General features: G+C 36.4%; 1 protein-coding gene across 2 annotated transcripts in view; it reads left to right on the forward strand.

Moving 5' to 3' along the window:
• The window catches only part of DSCAM (DS cell adhesion molecule), a 465,290-nt gene that overhangs the window by 306,490 nt on the left and 136,594 nt on the right, over positions 1–22,206 (forward strand). For both annotated transcript variants that reach the window (XM_068687730.1, XM_068687720.1), the window contains exons 9-11: positions 4,336–4,614; positions 15,138–15,257; positions 19,104–19,277. In XM_068687730.1, coding sequence (XP_068543831.1) covers positions 4,336–4,614; positions 15,138–15,257; positions 19,104–19,277 — 573 coding nt within the window. The remainder of the gene's footprint in view (positions 1–4,335; positions 4,615–15,137; positions 15,258–19,103; positions 19,278–22,206) is intronic.

Here is a 22,206-nt window from a genome sequence, read left to right on the forward strand (position 1 = left end):
GGGGCTGAGGCTGGGAAAGGTGCACCACAGCATTTCCTAAACCACACTCTGTTGTGGTAAGAGTTTGAAAACCTTTGAATAATGGCTTAATTCTGGTAACTACTGAACCTACAAGTGTATGGAAATGTGCAACAGCAGAGGCATTATGGAGATTAGTTTGGTTCTTTTCTTTTCAATGCATACAGTTAAAAAGGCCTAAGAATATAACGGTATTCCCCTTTTTCAAGACAGGATCCACTAGCACTCAACAAGAGAGCAGCATATTTAGCTCAGATTGGCAAATACTATTAACAGACAGTTTGGTGAATGATGTGCCCTACTGATAGGCTCAATACATAAAAGAGGGAAGCAGAAAAATGCAGTGCTTCAGCAGCTGTGTGCAATTGCTCAGCTGTCACCCACAAGGGATGGCAGTGCTTAGGAGAAACAAGTGATGGCTGATAAAACTTAAATATAACTAGACTGTGGCTAGAGTCTGTGCAAAGACAAAACAGTTTTGATTCTTGCAATCTCAGTGCATGAAATCTGCATTCACATATTTGCTTTAGAAGTTTATATAGTTTGGTGGCTATTACTTTGCATCAGCCAATGGACCTGTGTTCTGTGCATTCATTGCGAAGGATACTCCATAGTGTGAGCACAGCTTCTTCAACAGCGTTGTTACAGGAAAATTCATTAGGGAGTAGTTTTTAATGATAAACAAGAGAATGACTTTTATCTTACTATTTTATTGCTGCAGGAGAGCAACACTGTTTTCACAAAGCTGCTACAGGAGACAGGGTATCTGCAGGATACTCTGTTTTAGTGAATCAACTCAGCAGATCCTTCCAACATAACTCCCATGGAACAGAGGGCAAGAAATTAAGAATGTTCCTCTGCTAATGGAGAGCAGCATGGAAGCTCTCCTTTAAAGTAATCTCCCAGAGGTAAAGAAGACCTTGCTAGGTCACAAAAACATAATTTAAATTTTTCTACATTAGCACTAATGAGTCTGGCCCATGATCCTCTTCTTAAATAGACACTTAATTCAAGCACTTGTCAATAAAGTATTCCCAAGTCATTGCATGGAGAAGAGATTTTCACTCTTTTGCTTGTTGTGAGTAAAGGAGGAAGCATCTCTTCCATATACACATGCACACACAACCTTTTCTCTATGTAGTTAATATGTAACATGTTATATATAATAGCACAATTTACCGAACAAACAAAAATACAAGTTCAGAAATATGGTCAAACAGAATCTATACATAAAATAAGAAAAATACTTCAATATGCTTTAAAGTATTTAAAACACATTTTAAATACATCTGCCATATGGGAACTTTTCTCTCAGATTCAAAGCTGTATACCTCCCTCTTTTTTTTTTTTCTTTCTTTCTTTTTTTTTTTTAAGTGCTGTTTGTCAGAGGTAATGCTTTATTTCCAAAAAAAAAATATATATATATAATCTCAAAATGTGATTGTTAATCAAGTAGTATATTTTCTTCTGTTAGGAGTATATGTTAGCATTTTACTTCAGAAATATATACAAGGCAAACCTTGTATTTCAGAAGTGATTTGCCTGACTTTGTCTGTGTTTTATTTGCTTTCTAAGCTTTTAATAAGTGATTTTTGGTGATTTTTGCCTTCTGCAAACTAACAGGAAGATAATTTATCTGCTGTGTTAGGACATCAGAATCTCCTTTTACGAGCCTCAACTGATAAATATTGTAGCTGAAAAACATTATTGCAAATGTTGAAGTTATCCCTAGACTATCTACTTTCTTAAAGTACTGATTTTACATTACACACTGATTTTCAAAACACAATCCTTGTCAAGACTGCGAGATGCTGCAGGTTGAATATACATTATATGTTATGAAGCAGAAATAAATGTTGGTTTCCTCTATATCTTAAAACCCTAAGCAGAGGTAAAAAGTACTATCTGTAAATATTTTACCCAATTTCTGAAATGCTCTGCAGGCTTCTGCTTAAATTTTAGAGTTTGTAAATGCAGCCTTACAAATTATTATTTTGTGAGGAATACTTTATTTAATGTGACCTAATGATCTTGCTCCTAGTTTTTTTTTTTCATCAGGGAGATGAAGGGTGAGTATGCACTGAATAATCCTTGAGCAATACGTTGTTTGACTCCTGATATATTTTGTCCATGAAAGGTTGGTTCAAATCTATTACAAGCTCAGCAGAAGATACAGAAGCAATTTACTACTTTGTCCTGAATTTTAGTGTATCTTTTGATAACGATACATATGAGAAGGGTTTGAGCAGAAATGTGCTGGCCAACACAGTCAGGGTGGGGGGCCTGTTTGGCATTTAGCAGATAGCAGCACTCATCAAGGGGAAAGGCTTTATCAAAACCTCCTGAAAGTCTCATACTTAAAATTTCTCATTCCCACTTACAATGTAAAATGTGTGTCAATAATACTGAGAGAAATTTGGTCATCTTCTTTTTATGCACAAGGAATCCAAAATCTCAATTGTTGTGTAAGGGATACCAAGGCAATTAGAAGAGGCAGGCAGACATTTTGTCTCACTGTATAACATTAGGTCCCAAGAGAAAAAGAAAAAGGTGATGGAAAACCTGTAAGAAGATGTTACTCTCTGCATTTGTGTACGTGAGGCCTGATGTCACCTCTCTGTGACAGATGAGCATGGCTGTAACTTCTCCTCATTAAATGGTAACATGTCTAAGCCAAAAGCATCTTAGCACCATTTAGCATCTTATTTATCTCCCTCGTGCACCGTGATGCTCATGTACACTTGTATAACCCATTGAATAACGTTTTTGTCCTTCAGGGAGTTTGGTAGCACTTCCTTAATAGTGATCTTTCTTACTCCTAATGGTAGAGCAGCCGCAATGTAATGGTCAGAAATATCTGTCTCTGTATCCCAGAAGAAGGAGACTGGCAGAGCAGTGAAATTGCTGCTAAAAAATTCAATGGGCTGGCATACCTCGCAAATGTTTTGAAGAGCATTTCTGCTTCTTTTCTACTTCATTTTCAGTGAAAACACAGCTTTAGTTTTGCTAAAGGGAGAAAGGACAAAAGAAACACAAATAGATAAATCCAGCAGCTCCATTTTCTTCTGAAGATAACTGATACAGAGCTGTATGAATGTTCTGCTGTGGGTGTCCTTTGATCATTCCTGTTAAAGGTGTTCAAATGCAGTACAGACTATGTATAAGTAATCTCTCAGGCAAGAACAGGCAAATGCACTCCTATGTCTAAGGTACATAACCTCAAAGAGTCTTCTCTTTTGATAAGTGAGTATTTGAGTATTGACTGCAAAGTTGGTTTTATAGTCTTCTTAGGAGTGACTGACAGAAACCTATTTTAGACCAATGCTCTGGTTGCTAGAGTGCTCCCCTGAGACTGGGAGAAGGTTCAAATTTATTCATCTGGGTAGGTATTTGATTCCCAGTCTGCCTTATTTTCTGGCAAATGTTTCAACCCAAGTTGGGAGAAAGTAAGACACTCCCATTACTTCCTGTTTTGTTTACTGAATCCAAATCATTACTTCCTTTGCTTTTATTTACAGTACCTGAGAACAAAATATTTCCTTAAAAGTGAAATTCTTCCCTATAATTCAAAAAACGCTTTTGTTTGTGGTTTTTGCTTGTGTGGTGTTTTTTGTTGTTGTTGTTGTTGTTGTTTGTTTGTTTTCTTTCCATCCACAGAATAATAAAGGAAAAATAAATTCAAGCAAACTATGCTTAGCAGGAATTAAATGCCAGCTTGAGAGTTTGTCTTGTACTGGCCCTCTGTTTAGAAGTCATTTTTTACTGAAATTCTGACCTACAAATACTGTATGTACCTTTCACTGCACAAGTCCACACAATCTTAGTGAAAATTGTGCTTTGAAACAGTTTGAAAAAAAAAAAAATCCAAGAAGAGTTATAGAAGCTTACACTTCATTCATTATGTCTCAGAGACAAAGCTGGAGCCTCTTCCAGGTTTGTTGTATGTTCCTAAACAAGGTCCTCAAACCAAATCCTGAAAGCTGGTGGGATGATTCTGGACTATCCAGGCAATAACACTGGTGAAAGATCTTAAGAGTCATGAGCTGGAAATGGGATTTTTTTGGAGAGGGGCTGATTACTCTTGCAGGAATCTGCCAGCAGTTTCTAGTGTCTGTAGAAGCCAGGGATTTCAGTGCTTGTTGTCTCTGCTTAATGCATCTGGCCAAGAAAAATAAAGCCAATTTTAGAAAGGCGTTTGCAAAAGTTGTATTTTTTTTATGACTATCAAGTATATTGCTATTACATATTCTATTACATATACTATTTTCAGGCATGGGACCATACCTGCAATAGCTTCTCTTTTCTATTTTGTTTCAGTTCCACCCTTTATTCAGCCTTTTGAGTTCCCAAGGTTTTCCATTGGGCAGCGGGTCTTCATTCCCTGTGTGGTGGTCTCTGGAGATCTGCCCATCACCATCACCTGGCAGAAGGACGGCAGGCCCATCCCAGCCAGCCTTGGGGTGACCATTGACAACATTGACTTCACCAGCTCCTTAAGGATTTCTAATCTTTCACTGATGCACAATGGGAATTACACCTGTATAGCTAGAAATGATGCAGCAGCTGTGGAGCACCAAAGCCAACTAATTGTGAGAGGTAAGTAGATGTAAATACTTTGAAGGGCACCAATTAAGTAGTTTTCATCAGTATTTTGTAATGGCATCTGTTTGATAGGAATTATAAAACAGAGGAAAATATGGTAATCCCTCTCCTCATAATAGAGAGCACACAGAGCAGTGAAGCATAGAAACTAATAAGACTTTTCTATCTAAAAGTAGTGAGTCTTGAAACAAATCAACAACTCTAAAGTGTACAGGGCAGACAGGGGAGCCACAGGAATGACATTCAGAAAAATTTTGACGTGCAGACCAACTCACTGGGATCAAGAGTTTGAAATGGTACCAAATTCCTCTCTGTTATTTTTCTGGACTGATTATCACCGTTTTTGATTTATAACAACCTCTTCTATAACATTACATCTGAAAAAAACAAAACAAAACAAAACAAAACCACAAAACATTGCATCACCTTAAAAAAGCAAAACATTGATGTTGACTTCATGGGACTGCTTTGTTGGTGTGTTGCTGTTCTTTCTCTTATTTGTTTGTAACTCGGCTAGCATGGTCCCTTTGATCATGCTGACTTCACATCATTTTGCCTTGAAATAAATGTTAATATAGAATTTCAGTAAAGAAATATTTTATGTGGAAAAGATATTTTAGAAAGATACCTCACCTCCATTATCTTATGCCTTTCAAGTCACACCTCAGCTAAGCTCCCTAGAGACTACACCTTGTGATACACTTTCAGACTTACCGTGCAAAGCTTCAGAATAAACAAATTGCTTCTTTTTCTTTCTGAAAGTTTTTCAAAGCACTTTTTTTTTTTTTTAATAAGGCTATTACACTTTTCTCCACCATCTCTTTCTTGCTACCAGGCTATTGATAGCAAAAGGGCATATAAAGTAATACTGCAAGTAACCCTGGTTATTTGTGGTGAAGATCACTACATCTTATGAGTTTTACCAAGATAATTCTTAAAAGCACTTAAGGATTTTCTTTTTTTTTTTTTTTCCATCTTTTCCAGGCCTTTTTTCCCCATCATAAATTCATTTGAAGCTTAAACTGTTAAGCAGCTGCTTTTTTTTTTAATTTTTTTTTTTTTTTTTAAGTCAAATCTTCCTGTTGCCTGAGTCCCTACTGGACTTAGTTTATACTTACAGAATTTTTATGCTTACTTTTTCTTACATTATGTTCCCAAAAATCAGCTGAAAATGGGTACACTGCTTTTTCACTAGATTTGGTATGAATAATACTTGAACAGGTATTTTTTGTTGTTGTTTGTTTTGGGGTGTTTTGTTTTTTTTTTTTCAGTTTCACTGCTTTTAACCTTTTAAATGTATTATTCAGTACAGTTGTCTATTGCTCTTTCCATCTATCTAGTAATTCTTAAATGAAGTAGTTTAATTAACTATATGCATTTCATTATTCTTTTCCTGTGCTGTTCTGTTGGTTTTTAACCCTAGTTATCATTCAAACAGTACAAGAATTTCCTCACCTCTTTTCCTGAAGAAGGGAAAATTCACAACCTATCGTAACAGACAGTGCACTGGCTATGTCTGCTCTACATAGAAATGCCCATCTAATAACAGCTGTGATAGTATGCGAGCCCTTGCTTGGCCTGGCCTCTGTTCCCCGGACATAACTGCCTCTTACTGTCTTGGTCTCTCCCTGCATATATCTGGTGTTAACTCAGCTTTCCCTCCTTGTCCAAGTAGTGGGAAGTTTTGCCCTCAAACTCCTTTCACATCACTGACACTGATACCTCTGTCCTCCCCACGTGTCACTACCCTAATTGCACCTCTCTTTGTAAGATGACATGGGTTCGGTGCTTTTACCTAAAAGACATCCTATGCGATAGAAGGTAGCTTTTCACTCTGTTTTGCCTGGAGGCTTGGAGGAGCTTTCTGGAGTCCTGGTACTGCCATTTTCTTAGGAGGTTATGAGGGCTACTTCATTTTTCCCCTCTTGCATATCTTTCTGCCCCAGCTAGTGCTCTGTGGCAGCCTCCCTAAGACCTTCTCTCTCTCTCTCTCTCTCTCTCTCTTTCTTTTTCTCTCTCTTTCTCTCTCTCTCTCTCTCTCAATTTAAATGGTAATGGCTTAATCACTTTTAGTTATGCATCTGGGATAATAATTCTCACTCAGAGGAGAAGGGGGAAATATATGATATCTGACCTGAATTTTCTGCCAAAAGTCTGGGCTGACCTCTTTCCCTCATATTGAACTTCTTCTGCTGTCTCATTCCACATAGGTCAGAAGACAGTCATTAGAGGGTTGTTTGTGGTCACTACTAGTCTCCATCCAACCCAACCTATACACATTTTTATAAATATTTCATTTTCTGCTGTTTTTTCTCCAAGCTTTCCAATCTGTCCTCGTCTGTTTGTTCATGAGTGCTGTATAACTGAAATACAATATTTTTCTAAATCTACTGTGCATTTTTTTTTCTAAATATAGGGAGAAGAATTGGTGCTTACATTCTTCTTGTTTCTAATCCATGCTGTGTGATAGTTTTTCAGCAGTATGATTTAAACTCCATTGTAGTTTTTTGTTTGTTTGTTTGTTTTTGTCAGGGGATGTGTTCAGGGAGTATCTTATTTATGTGTTTTTTGATATGCAAGTAGACAATGAACGAGAGAAGAAAGTAGAAAGAAATATGACTGTTCACCACAAAGTTCCAGTCATTGTTTTCTTTTTAGAAGTAGACATAAAAATGATGAAGACTAAACATATTTCAAATATATGTGGGAGCCTATATCATTTTACGGTACGTGGAGAGACTTGAAAGTATCATCCAAATCCAATCAATTTCTAAGATGAATGGAGAAGCCCAGGCCAACTGCTTGTTGTTACATTTTAAACACTAGTGAATACCTAAACTTTTGCAGAATCCATACAGCCACATAAATTCTTCAGGTTTGTAACCTGAGATTTTTTCCCCTGATATTTATCTGTTAGATCATATATATGCCCTGTTGTTTAGCATTCATATTTTTCTGTTATTTTTAAGTCAACTAAATAGATTTTTATATATAGGTTATATATATAGATAGATTATAGATAGATTTTCTATATTATTCCTACAAATATTTTTCATGTGTAACATGAACTGCTGTTTTGCTAGAAGTATAAAATATAAAAAGATAAACAAGAATCAGTCTCTTAAAATATGTGGACACTGTATGGTGTATCTTCACTTCCATTCCTGTGCTGAGTAAAAGCAAGCAAATGGTGATGAAAAGTCCTAAAAATACCTGGCAAGCAAGACTGGATTTTTCCTGCCTTAAATATCAGAGGAAAATGACCAGCTTCTACAGGGCTTCCTCATAGAGTATAGGTTAGGTAGAAGATGCCTGTTGAGAGAAATACAGTGAGGGTAGGAAGTTGTTGAGCAGTTGTGAAACCCTGGGCAAGAAGCCCTCAGGGTAATCTTGGGTCTCTGTCTTGGATCTCTGTCACAGGTTTCTTGGAGAGGAGGTGGAAATGAAACTTAGCCGCATTCTCTAGGCGTAGATCTGCCAGTACTTCTCCCCTCCACAACTTATCATCTGATTTCAGACAAATCCAAAGAGGAGAAAACACCTCCAGTTGATCTGAAAGCCTAAAAACTTAATAAAACTGTTAGAAACGCCTTTATTAAGTGTAATACTAGATACCAGATAACGATGAGCTCCAGAGAATGGCAAGCTCATGTGAGTTCCTCTGCAAACACAAGAAATGTTCCAGCTACAGTCTATACTCAGTCATGAGATAAAAATCCACTTAAAAACAGACTTTATTAGTTCTTATATTTAGGGAATGTCTTGTAAAAGTTCATGAATTATCTTTTGGGAGAAGTCTACACTCTTTACTACATCCAGAGAGTGCATGTAGGCAGTCCAGGTGAGTGAAAATAGAGCTTTCATTCTCATCATCTTGCACTGCACAGGATCCCAGCCCATTCTGGAAATTCATTTTTAAAAGTTTGCAGATTATAAGGTTTTCTCAAAAACTCATAAATCATTATTAATTTGATTATTTTATTTATTGTTGCATTCCTGATTTGCTAGACATGCTATTAACAAAAAGGAAAGAATAGGATTCTGTCATGAAAGCCACTCATGGAAATTAGGAAAATATCTTCCCTGTTAAATACTTACACATCATGCAGAATTAATTAAGGCTTTACTCATTATGCTTGTCTTCTAAAGAATGATTAAAAATATGTATACAGTTTATCATGTTACTCATTTCTAAAGGGTTTCCTAAAATGAGAATGAAATAATTATAGAAAGAGGTGAAAAATATTTTAATTGATTGCCAAGTAGAAAAAGATGATAAATGTATTATGATGTATCAGATGCTGCAAGAACAGAGAATTCAATGATAGCAGTGGGTGCATAAATCACTATTTTAAAATCCTTGTTAGTGAACACATCATAAGTTAAAATTGAGATAAGGTCTTTAAATACCTAATAACCCCTCTTAATGCAGTTAGTACATTAAGTGTAAATGTGTTTTCATTTTGCGCTTCCCAGGAATATCGAATTTTGTTACATAGTTAAGTACCCAATGAACAGTCCCTGAGACTTGAATCTTCCATATAGGAAGTATCAGCCTGCTTTCTGGTGTTTGGAGGTGGTATAATGCAGCAAATGCAGTCTGTGGGGGAAAAGCAAGGGGGAAAGATTTATGGCTGCAGCTAGTGTCATTTACTTTCTTTGCTGCTATTTACACTGCAGCTCTGAAAATTATTGTTGAATGATTCACTTCCTATCTAATGTTCTCATTAGACAAACCTGATCAACACAAAACCACTAGGCACTGTCTCATTTTGCGAAAGTACATCTTTTTCCTTGAACTGCATAGCAAATGGTTTTACTAAACCAGCTAAATCGACCCCTTAGGTCCAATGACCAAATTTAATAACTGTTCATCTTTGCTAAAGTACAGTGTTTAATGATCTCATTCATTAATACATCAATGGTCGCTTTGGCTGATTAAATTTCGTCCATCATTTTGACAGTATGATATAAATGTAAAGTACAAATATTCCATGTAAAAATGAAACATTGTATTTTAGCCAAATGTCATAGATTATTTCTTAACTTACTCCAGTAGCCCACTGCAGAAGCTCATATTAAGGGCCTTCAGGATTGCACTTGAGTGTAACGTACTCGTCACTGTACTTGGAAGCCAGAAATGCCTCCAGAGATTGGAAGACCAGGAAGATGTGTGTGAGTTTGTCACCTGGTCTCTGGCATGAAGCACAGTCAGAAAGAATTCTTGGATTTATATAAAGCAAAATTAAATTAGGGAATGTCAACAGGTACTCCTAAATTAATATTAATTACTAGATTGTAAAGTCCAAGTGAGCAGCAAGGACATTGGTAAGCAACATCTTCTTAAGATACCAACTCATATTTTCTCATCTTATCAGGATTTTTTCACACAAGGAGACAATATACACATTTTCCTTCCTTTAAAATGACAATATAGCATTCCTGTTATCTTCAACATCCTATTCCGATTTATCTCATTCTTTGTTTTCCCTGTGTAAGATCTTGAGTCTGTTAGTCATAATATTGATGGAAAATACCTTTTTTAGGTCCTTTGAGTTCAGCCATTAAATAGTTTGCATCTGTCAACTTACTGCTCTTACACTAAACAATTCAACAGCTCATTTCTCGTCACAGATCCGTGGGCTGCATTAAATGAGAGAAACTCACAGTTAAAGCAATTTTAAATGTCCTCTTTATGGACTCAGGGGACTGTGCTGCTGAAACAAAGGTGATAATAAAAGCAGAACTCTTCAGTCATATTTGTGAGCTATTTCAGAATATTTCATTTATAAATGGGCAGAAGAGGCTCACACATTTATGACTGGAGAGAGGAAGAAAACTAATTGCTTTCTTTTCTGTTAACTCTACTTAAACACATCAGACAAATGAACTTGGATAAGTTCTTACTAAGTCTTCTTTAAGGGCTAATGAATTCCTCAGAGGTAATGAAATACTGAATGTACCTCTACAATATAAATCTAAGTATCAAAATCTATTTCAAGTAGTTAACTCTTTCATCTTCCAAAATATGCTGGAACATAGCACTGAAGTTATTCATTTGAAATAAAATTATGAAAAAGAGACTACCAATAGGGAAGAAAAATAGAAAGAAACTACTCCTCTGTTTATTTCTTAATCATTTATATATGAAGAAAAATCCTGTGGTTTTACCTAGACAGCAATACAGAAATAATCAAAAAGTCATTGAATAAGTAATTTTGTTTTGCTGTTGCATCATTTCTGATTTCTACTTGCAATCACAAAACTAAGCATTAAGGGTTCATGTCCTCAAAATCAAAACAGCTGTTGGCACTTTTCTAAGTAGTCATAAAGGAAGGCTGTTTGAATTATCAAGGAACTTTCACTGAATGCAAATATTGGTGCTGTTACCAGATGAGGGCACATTTTTTGCCAAGGTTGAAACCTACTCTGTAGATTGAACACTACAAGGAAACAGTCTGATTGCTGATTGTGTGCCTGGTTCTGGAACTTATAAGGCAAAATTCAATTTCCACAGTTACCATTCTGATTATCAAATTCTGCATTGAAAGTAACTATTAGAATTGATAATACCAAGAATATCAGAGCAAAATCTTATGCTTTTTAAGTGAATATAAATATACTGGGAATACACCAAAATATAATGAAATTAATATGATTAAAAGCTTAGTTCAAAGCTTGTCAGTATTCAAGGTGCAACACATCAAGAATACCTACACTCCATGAATTTATTAAAGATGTGGAAAGATGGATTTCCATAGAAATGATAGAAATGCTCAAAAAAAAAAAAAAGAACATTTATCCTTGACATCTATCCATTTTTTTCTGTATATTGCAAAAGGGATTAGACATACATTATTAAAGAGATAACTTTCATGCAAATAGTATTTTAAAGTCTGCTTGCCTTTATTCCATACTATGCAATCTTGCTTAACTTCAGAAGTTTCTTCATGTGTCTACCCATTTAATACAATAATCAAATTGTTTCCGGAAAAAAAAAAAAAAAAGTAATTCTTCCCAGTGTCATCCAGAGGAAATAACACAGTACAAAGAAAATGTTTTTAAAATAAGGAAAATAAACCAAAGAAGTTAAAAAAAATGTAAGGGAGAATTTAAAAAATATTATACTCTTCACACTTTTCAGCAGTAGAGGAGTCCAGTAGTTATCAGTCACCCCACAAAATCAGTTGTGATCAGTTGTAAACAGTTGTAATGAGTTATAAATTCACTGTTAAGACTGATACAACTGAAGCAAATATTTAGGGATATAGGAGATGGGTAAAAAGTAGTATCTTTCAATTTCAGATGAGGCACAGCTTTAAAAGTCATCTTGTGAAGTCAAACTCTAATAGTTACATTAACAATATATAGATGATACCTGTCTTTCTTTTGAATAATCTCATGTGAGTAAACTTGAATTTTAATTTCTGAATACACTGAATACACTGAAACCCTTGAATTGACTCATTATCCACTGGCTAAAATTCCACTTCAGTTACTTTCTGCCTATTGGAATACTGTACACTTCCATTCACTCCTAGGTGATGCAATGATGGGTAGTTAGGTATGCCAAATCAAGAAGGTTATGGATAAGAAGACCACGGAACTGTCCTTCATCAGGTCCCCTGGTACTGGATATGAGAATCACACCAGGAAGTGTGTGACTTCTCCTTTTGTGTGAATATTTTCAGCTGTAACATTTCTGTAAAATTGTGTATGAGGAGGTCCTGAAAGTAGTCTTTATCAGCAGATTTAAAAGATGATAGGGCAAAACAAAGGTCTTTAAACGTATAGTGGACTGGTGTGGGCCTTCTGGTGTTCCTTAGACAGAAGCTGTGAATGCTGAGGGACTGCAAAAAGGAATGGGCTACAGAATATTCCTCACACCCCCTCCCAAAATAGCATGTCCTTTGCTAGAGCCAGCATATAGGCATGCATGTGCCATGTTTATCATAAGGTTGGACTTCTATAAGCATATGGATGGACTTCTGTGAACATAAGTAGTTTCTCCATATATCTTAAACTCCAATATCTTTATTTACATAACATCTTTTAGTCAGTATTTTGTGTTGTGTTTTTTTTCCTACTTTAATATTTATTTTATTCTCTTTATGGATAAGCAGCTTGTAATTGACTTTTCATGAGCTGTGAATAGAAATTTATTTACAGTTCTCCAGGTAAAAGTAGCTGATGCCACTGTGCTGATTAGTATAAAATCAAACATATTTGTACAACTAATTATACTTTTAGCCTGTTTTGGAAAATAAGTACTTGGAACTCCTTTGTGTTTGGTGATAAAATGAACAGAACAGTGAGAACTGAGCTACTGAAGTGAATGTTTTCTATGAGTAGGTAATTAGAACAGGGTAGGTGATTGCCCAGGGCAGCTGTTGATGGGGTTTCATGTTTGGTGCTTACCAATCATGCATTAACACAATATATGATTTCTACTTGTCATGGTGGCAGCTGTTCGGAAAGCTGAAATGTTTGACAGCAACAAATAAAGCAAAGGTTTCCACTACAGAAGGAGATCTCTCCTAGTACAAAGGTGGCTCTTGCCTCTGTTGTTGTTGATTCCTTCTGTTTCTTGTTGTCAAGTTCAAAGCAAGTGGACCATCTTTGTGCATGTTTAGGCAATAAGCAGTATTTACTGTAGCTCTACTATTCAATGAGTAAAAAGTCCAGTTAAAGGCATTGTTTCCTCTCTGGAAGAAAGTTTACATCTTTTAAAAATAATTTGTAGCTGTGAAGATGGAAGGAGAAAATTGGAGAGGAGCACTGCATTATGGAGATAAAGGGAGGAAGGCTCAAGCCTTTGTGAGAAAGGTTCTCCACACCTGGAGAATGTCTTTAGATACCTTCACATTTCAGCACTCCTCTCCCACACCCAACATTGACAGATCAAGTTTCTCATTAAGGAAAACTTGGGACAGTCTGATGTAATGGGATGTGCTATTTGCTTCAATTATGAGAGTGTTTATAACAATAATAACAAAAAAAAAAAAAAAAAAGTAATTTATTGGTGATTCTACTGTGTTTCTGCCATACATTTTTTTCCTGATGTATAAACAGTACTGTACCCACGGCCTTTACAGTTTCAGTGTCCTGAACAAATAGTCACTGTACTGCTGATCCTCTTCTACATGGCCTTACACTTCCTCACATTATAGCCCACTCACTTACTTCCTTTATCATACCTGGCACTTCTGGGGAGGCAGATGATGGAGTCTGATAGGGATTTGGGAAGATGTGTCAGGCCAAAGCAAGGAGGGATGTCTTGGCTTTCTGTCCTCCTGCACCCAACTTTCAGACAAACTCAGCCCTGGCTGGACCTGGGAATCTGTGAAACCATGACCATATGTGTGTCTCCAAGTGCACATGCTGCAGTGGCCCTAACAGGTAGTTCAAGGAATGATTGATTAGAATTTTTCCTTATTGTATTAGATCTCTGTCAGGCTCAGTCACTTGACTACATTTTCCATGTATTACTCTAAAAAGCCCTAAAAAGAAGAATTTATGGAATAATACAAATAATTGACTTTTTTGGGGGTATTTACATGTTCATCTCTGAACCAAAGAACAGCAGGTCAATGAAAATCTCTGACTTTAGCTGGCTTTTCGATACAACCATTAAGCACCCTTTTTTTTTTAATAACTTCTGTGGTTCTTTGAACATTCTTCAGTTTTCAGCTCTTCATTCAAACTTTTGACAAATACGGAGGTTTTATTGACAAACAACATTTTGTATCTATTCTCCATGGTAAACTGTAGGTAGGTCTAGCATTGTCACCTGTTGTTTTCTTGCAGAGTGACTGTATTCAGAAAAGGTACAGCTTTTCCTTGAGATGAACAGCTCGGTTTTTTATCTATGTATAAATATATATGTACTTGACTATGGCTGGAAAACTTGCACTGGTTTTATGCTTCCCTAGAATAAGTCTAGTAATACATGTATGTATACTTTGACACACATGCATCTATTTCTAGTAAAACTTTTTGTCTTCAACTTCACACAAACAAAATGTGTTGAACCTTCCTGTGGTTACTCTTGGAAAGACAAGTCCTATCAGAATTTATAGTGCAAACACCCTCATTTTAATATGAAATGATCTGATTGCTGTTACATGTTTAAGGTTATTTAGGATATATATTTTATTTCTTCTTTTTCTAAAGCCTGCCAGTTCATTGTTATGAAGACAAACAAACAAACAAAAAAACACCTTCAGTTGTTTGACATCTGTCAGACCTCTCCCTTTGTAAACAACCATTTCTTTTCTGATCATGATAGTTTGGTTTATCTGGTAGTTCATTTTGTAATCTCTCCTACAGAGATTTTTATTAATTTATTTTTGTACCCTAACAAGAACAGTACTTTTGTGTTCCTTGGCCAGAAATGCATACTTTTTTTGCACAGTAAGTAAATAATTGCATAAAACTTTACTATGTCACCAGATCATCAAAATGTTGTTTTTAAATTTTGCATTAATTCTCACTGCATCTTTTGCTTCCTCCCACAGTGCCCCCTAGGTTTGTGGTTCAACCAAGTGACCAGGATGGGATATATGGAAAAGCTGTGATTCTCAACTGCTCTGCAGAGGGTTATCCTGTTCCTACCATTGTCTGGAAGTACTCAAAAGGTAGGATTCCTCCTGTGATCACTAGGGGCAAATTAATTCTGATTTAGCAAGAGCTTACTTACCACTCAGCTAGTGGTTTATAGTTCATGTAGTCAAAAGCTAGTAGGGTGCAATAAGGGAAATATCAGTTATGTTTATACTGTTCTATCATTTCCCAAAGCACATCATACTGGCAACTGTCACAGATGCAAGACTGACCTAGATGGACTTCTTGGTCTCCCTTAGAGACTTCCTTGAGCTGTGAATGTGCACGTGTTAGCTATGGCCTCAGTGGAAGAGCAAGGGAGTGGACAGCTGAAAGAAAAGAGATACTGTTTTAATTGAAACAACCTTAGAACAAGGTTCACTGGCAACATTTGGCTGACTTTTTTTTTTTTCACTTTAAAATCCATGATAACATGGCCAATCATATCTTTTTAGCAAAGAAGAAAGGTCAGGTAGCATTAGCATAAGCAGTAATTCAGTATGCGCTTTACATAATGATTTAACATTTTCTTCTCATGTAACAGAGCATTAGAACTGGCCCCACTTGACCCTAAGTAACCATAGGAAATTGACTGCCTTTTAATTAAAATTTGCTGCCTGTTAGATATCCTCCTTTTGCCCGTTGCCTTCTAGTTGGTTTTAACAAGAAAACAAACTCTCCAAACTCCATATCCAGTGTACACAAGTTAATTCTCTAATTATCTTTATATGTACATCAGATGATATACTTACAAGCACAAAATTAGGTGTTGTTGAGAAGAAATACTTATTTCATGCTCCATGCAAATTTTTTTTTTCCATGTGATCTAAGTATAAATTATATTTGAAGAAATATTTTGGGGAAGAGAAATGTTCACATTAAAACCCATTCTTGCTTTTATTCATACTTTCCGTGTCATGGAAAGAAGAGTGCAGCTTTCCAAATCCCATTGATTATGGGTTTTTAATTAAAAATATAGGTCACAAAGAAGCAATTCTGTTTTGTTTGTATATTGAAGAAGGAAGCCACATCAAGCTAACGGAGTTATAATTAACTGTGAAGAGATAAGCAGCCCATTTTAATAAAAGAGAACAGGACAGTGGTTTGATTTTAGGGATACTCTACCATCAAGGAACTATTTTTAATGTTTTTGATTAACAGCTCTGAAGTATTTAAGTCACAGAAAGTTTTAGAAGATACTTGATGTAGTAATAGACATCAAATTGCAGTTTCAGTTTTTGACTAAAATAACTCTGGCTGAAAAGGTCAGTATTTTTACAGAAGCCTTTATTTTCCTAAAGCATGACTGCATTTTCAATACCAGGTTTAATTCAAGTGCTGTACAGATCTACAGGCTATGTGGCACTTTTTGTCTTAAAGAGACCCTTTATATGATTACTTTATGAGCTGTGTTTATATGAAATTCTGAAGTAATTGCCCAGGTGAGGCCAGCAGGAGTAAAACAATCAGTTCATAATTCATTTGTATGTACCACAATAAAGCACAAAGGACATCTGGACACCTGCAGGCAAGTTAGTGTCATTGGCATTTTGTGTTGGTGAAGAATGGAAAAAGAGTTCTTTTTCTTTTTTTTTGTACATTGGGATATATAAATACCAGACTCGCACTTTCTAATGAATAATAACAGAGATCAATACAGACACACCATAATCATCAATAATGTTTTAAGTCCATCAGACTTAAAAAGGTGATGGTTACTAACTGAAACACCAGAGGCTCTGTCTGAACATCAGAAAATACTTTTTTTTTACTGTGCAGTTGACGGAGCACTGGCAGAGTTTGCCCAGATACTTTGTGGACTCTCTTCCTTGGAGATCTTCAAAAGCCCCCTGGGCATGGTCCTGGGTAACCTGCTCTGGGTGGCCCGGCTTAAGCAGGGGGTTGGAGCAGGTGGCCTCCAGAGCTTCCTACCAACCTCAACCATTCTGCAATTCTGTGATTCATGATTCATGAGCTTTTGCAGGTACATGCATGCAGTTGCTGTCATTATTCAAAAAAAAAAAGGAAAGGGATAAGTATACGACTAAAACAGTTGAAAAATCAACAATGGCAACTGATTTTTGTGAAAGTATTATCCATTTTACATTTCTAAGTTCACAGTATTGGCCTTGGGAACCTTCAGTGTAACCATATGTCCCCAAAGCAAACTTGTCTAGGAATAGAAGAATTTTACATATGCATGTCCAGTCTTTTTTAATATTCTTGATGTTGTATTCATGGGTTGTTATAGCTTGCTATTTTGTATTAAATCATTCACAAAAATATTTACTCATTGTATTTCCTACTGGTCTGACTCAGGCTACTATATATAGTACTTAATGCTGACAGAAAACAACTTAGTGTGCAGAAGGTTGAATAAAAGAATTACATAGAAGAAGGCTACTTTATGATTTTTCCCTGAAATTCTCTCTTCTGCTGATAAAGTAGGTTGCAAAGCCCTTGTTACAAGAATTGTATCTTAATATACCTTGAGACAGTTCCTGATGCTGTAAGAACCTGAATTTGTGGCAGACCTCTCCATTGCACAGCAATGCTGGCAGTATGGCAGTATCCAGTTCCCTTCCTTAAATCACCAGTGTCTTCTTTCCAAGGCAAAGTAGGTCCAATAAAACCAGCTAGGTTTGGGATTTGGACCTTTCCTCTTTGATTATGATTAACTCTCCAACAGACATTCAAGAGTCATCAGACAGTATATCCAATAACTCTGCCAAATGTGTAATTCTTAGCTTGTTCTCCGTGGTGGAAGGGAACAGTGCACTCACCTACAATATTAAAAGATGAAGTAGCCATTCTCTATATTTCTCTTTCCCGGCTTTTTATTTAAGCAGAAACATGCAGAGGTGGGAGGAAACTTCCTCTAGGAGAGGACAAAGACATTGTGGTCTATAAACTTGTTAAGTAGTCATTGGTGAAGACATGAGAGAAAACGTATGTGGGCCCATTCCTCGTGGCTGTGTCCAGCCAGCTGCCCCTTCTTCCACAGTTCCATATCTTGAAGAGAAGAATTTTAGTGTGTGTCTAAAAGTGTACACATTTGATGGGTTTTGAAAGGTTGTTTCAGTCTTAAGATTTTATTTCTTAATACCAAAAATAATACAGAAATCTTCGGCTTCCTGTGTTTTTATGGACTTTCCATTATTATTTTATTACCAAATATGGAAATTCATGTCTGATTAATTTATTACTTTGTCTTTTTTTTTTTTTTTTTTTTTTTTTAATCAGTCTGAGTGAATATTGGCTCCAGACATGGTGGAACAGGGATTTTGTGTCATCAGTCAGTCAGCTGTAGGAGGAAAAGAGCAACACAGTCACTGATGTGTTTTTATACGTTACCCAGAGTTTAGTAAACAAGGTCCTAGAGGTCTCTTGAGTATTCCATGTTTACTACAACAGACATCCCTCTTAGTCATAAGAAATTCATCTGGTGTATGCATAAGGGATGCATACTTGTATGACTGTTCAGCTGTAATTGTCAATAATTTATCAGCCACTAAATGTACAACAAATGTGCCTTTTTATCCATGCGCTGTCTGAAAGTCTTCATTTTCTCTCTTCCCCTTCTGCTCCTGCTTTCTGCCTTTATTGTCCTCTTACCTTTAACATGGGAAATTATTCCTACCACTATATTCCAAAAGCCTTTCTTCTTTCCATTTAATGAATTTGATTTTGGCAAAGAAGTACTCCATTTGTTCCAGTGGTGCCAGAATCATTTGTATTTTAATTGAACTGAGCCTCTAAGAACAGGAAGCTATAGTTCCTGCCTTATTAAAAAAAAAAAAAAAAAAAAAAAGAGAGAGAGAGAGAGAAAGAGAGAGACTTTTCTTCTTAACTAACCTACTTTTATGTTGGTCCTGATTTAGGTGCCGGCGTTCCTCAGTTCCAGCCAATTGCATTGAACGGTCGTATCCAGCTTCTCACAAATGGTTCCTTGCTGATTAAACATGTTTTGGAAGAAGACAGTGGATACTACCTCTGCAAGGTCAGCAATGATGTGGGAGCAGACGTCAGCAAGTCCATGTACCTCACTGTTAAAAGTAAGAACTAAAACACTTCTCTGTGATCCAGATATTACCACTGAGTGAAAATGGCTTGACTAGTGCACTACTGCATCCTTAGTTTAGACTTTTTTTGTTATTTTTAATGTAATGTTGTACTCAGCTGCACATGGTAGCATCTAAAAAGTCTATGTGGTTGATAAAAAACATTGCTTAGTAGAGAGAGAAAAGGAGATTCAAAGATGTAAAGGGTTAACACCTCATTTCAAAAATGTGGTTAACTTTTTTGAGGTACAGTTGAATAGTAAATGGGAAAATAAAAAGATATATTATTTTTATCAAAGGAAGCAAAATCCAACTTGTTCTCCATGGACAGCTATATTTTAGATCACTAATGTTTGTTTTTAAGGGTGTTCATATGCAGAGAATGCATAACTAGGTTCTTTGAAAGCAAGAGTGTCAACCTTATTAGATTTGCAAGCCCAGTACTTCAAATGTCTTCTCCATTCTCATTTACCATACTGGCTCTGTTTTCCTAAAAATAACATGATATCCCAAATCTCTCAAGTAAGTACATTAATTGTATATTTCTTCTGGGGATCAGTAGAAGTGCCAGCTTATGTGGCTTTCATAACAGAACATTTCTGGTCCAATCTTTAACTGTAGTAGCAATGCACTGCTGTAATATGCTAAAGAAAAACAGCTTTCCTCTGGTTGGCAGCAATGCACACTGCCTGTCTGATCACTGCATGCAGTTTCATGTATGATAAAAGAGCATCCCTTATCAAGTAAGAGCAGGAGCTTCCCTGGAGAGTCAGTTGCTGTTTGAATCTAATGAAAACCCCTCTGGCTCTAAGATAGCAGGAAAGCACGTCTGTACATCCTTATACATCCACACTAACACATGCACTGCTCCCAGCATGGCTATTAAAGCAAATGCTGTTAGTGTGTTGGTGCTTGCATAGAAAAGGCATGGCTTTAGCTTTAATCAAGTACACATTAAGAACAAGCTGCTTTCAGGAGTGACTTGATGGGAGTGTGCCATGATGGACTCATGTATAGCTGGATCGGATCCCCAGGTCTAGTAGCATGATTGTGGCACAAAATACTTACACCTAATCAGATGAAGTAACTCCAAAGTGAGGGTCTGTACCTGCCTTTACTCTCCCGCGTACTGTATCTTATTTATTGTTTTCTTTTGCTCCATGGTTATTCTGTCTCCTTTTCCCTCTCCTCCAAAAAAAAAGTTTCTGGACCCTAATCCTTGGTAATAGCCCTATTACTAGTCCAAAGCCTCAGGCTTCCTTCATGAAATTCACAGTATTCTTAATTAATTGTTCCTGCATACTGCGCTACCCTGCTTCACAAGGTCCCCCTAAATACCTCCTTTATTCAGTTGCAGAAGGTGATCAGGCCTGGTGAAAACCTGGTGAAAAAAATAAGAAACAGCCTTCCAAAATGTAAATAAAGATTAGCATCAATATATCTTGCTTTGGCTTCCTTGTGATAAATTGTCTTCTTACTTTCCTTCAGTCTGTATGTAGGTTGTTCATGAGAAGCAGCTCAGATCACCTGAGAAAGAAGTTTACGGTCCCTTGGCAATGTCCTGCTCTTCTCCTTAATTCTCCCTTGTACCAGTGACACATCATTTATACAGATGCTAATTATTGATAACATCACTGTGAACTTAAAAACACTTATGTGCAGGTGATTCTTTTCCTCCGCATTTAATGAAAGTTTCCAGCTACTCTGTCAGAAACATTGCTGGATAAATTTCTGCCTTCCAGAGTTCTTATGGCTGGTCTTCTCTTAAATGAGAGTGGATGTTTTAGTCTTCCAGCATTGCCTGTGTCACCTCTTTGTAAACAGAAATGATTTTTTTTCTCAGCGTAAAGACAGCTTAAGCTTCTTTAAACCAACTTAGCTTGCATAACAGTGTTCTTAAAGGTATGAAGGAAATGTTAGTAACTCCAGATACACATTTATTTAGTGCCTCGGAGTTTGCCATGTGATGGCCTTACCTTAGGAAAGAAGATACAACTTTTTGGTTGAAGGGAGATTGTATGAGGAGGAAGTGGAAAGAAAGAAAAAAAAAAAGTTGAGAGGAAAAGAAAGAGGCTTCAGGAATAGTAAAAGAAATGTGTAAAGAAGGAGCTGCCAGAGTCAATGCTGAATCAGGAACCACAGGGCTAGAATGGCAACTGTGTAAGCAGAGAATCTTCATTCAGTGGTTATTATCCTTCCCCCTTTCTTTTTAACAAATGCACATAAAAAATGTGATCAGTGAGTTTTTATTTTCTTTGGAACCAAGGATAAGTGATTCTGAATCTGAATAGTTATTCACTAATACAATATTACAAAATTATTATAGAGATCTGGAATAAGGAATCTAGTGCTATCTTGAGAAATGACTCCTGGTACTTAGGATGAGAAGACTTCTAAAGAATTTCTATAAGAGATAATGAGCCTTTAACATGAAGAGGAGAACTAAAATTATTTAAAGGTTGCCTGGGAGTCACAAGGGAAGAGATTTCTGCTTCAAATGGGCTGCATTCTTGCCTTCATCTCAATAAACCTCACACTTCCCAATTCTACTTTAGGAGCTATATATAACATGATAGAACAGTATTGCACAATAAATAAATAAATCCCCATTGGAAAGCAAGCTTTCTGTAAGGTATGTATGATCCTATAAAAATAGTATTTTGGGGGCACTCATGTTAGCCCTGCCCCTTCCTAAGTCGATCATTTATTTCAGCGTTCATATGGAGACTGAAAAATTTTAATCTGATCACCAAAACATCTCCAAGAAATCCTGTCTGCCAACAAAACAGAATTGTTTCATTAACTTTCCTCTCAAGTATGCTCTTTAACTATTTGCATTATGTGTTTAAAACATCAGCCTAAAGCTGTAAGCTCCAGTCAGACCCACACTTCCCTCCAGCAGGAGCATATTAATCCCAGCTAA

This window comes from Anas acuta, chromosome 1 (assembly GCF_963932015.1).
Source record: "Anas acuta chromosome 1, bAnaAcu1.1, whole genome shotgun sequence".
Classification (NCBI taxonomy): Eukaryota; Metazoa; Chordata; class Aves; order Anseriformes; family Anatidae; genus Anas; species Anas acuta.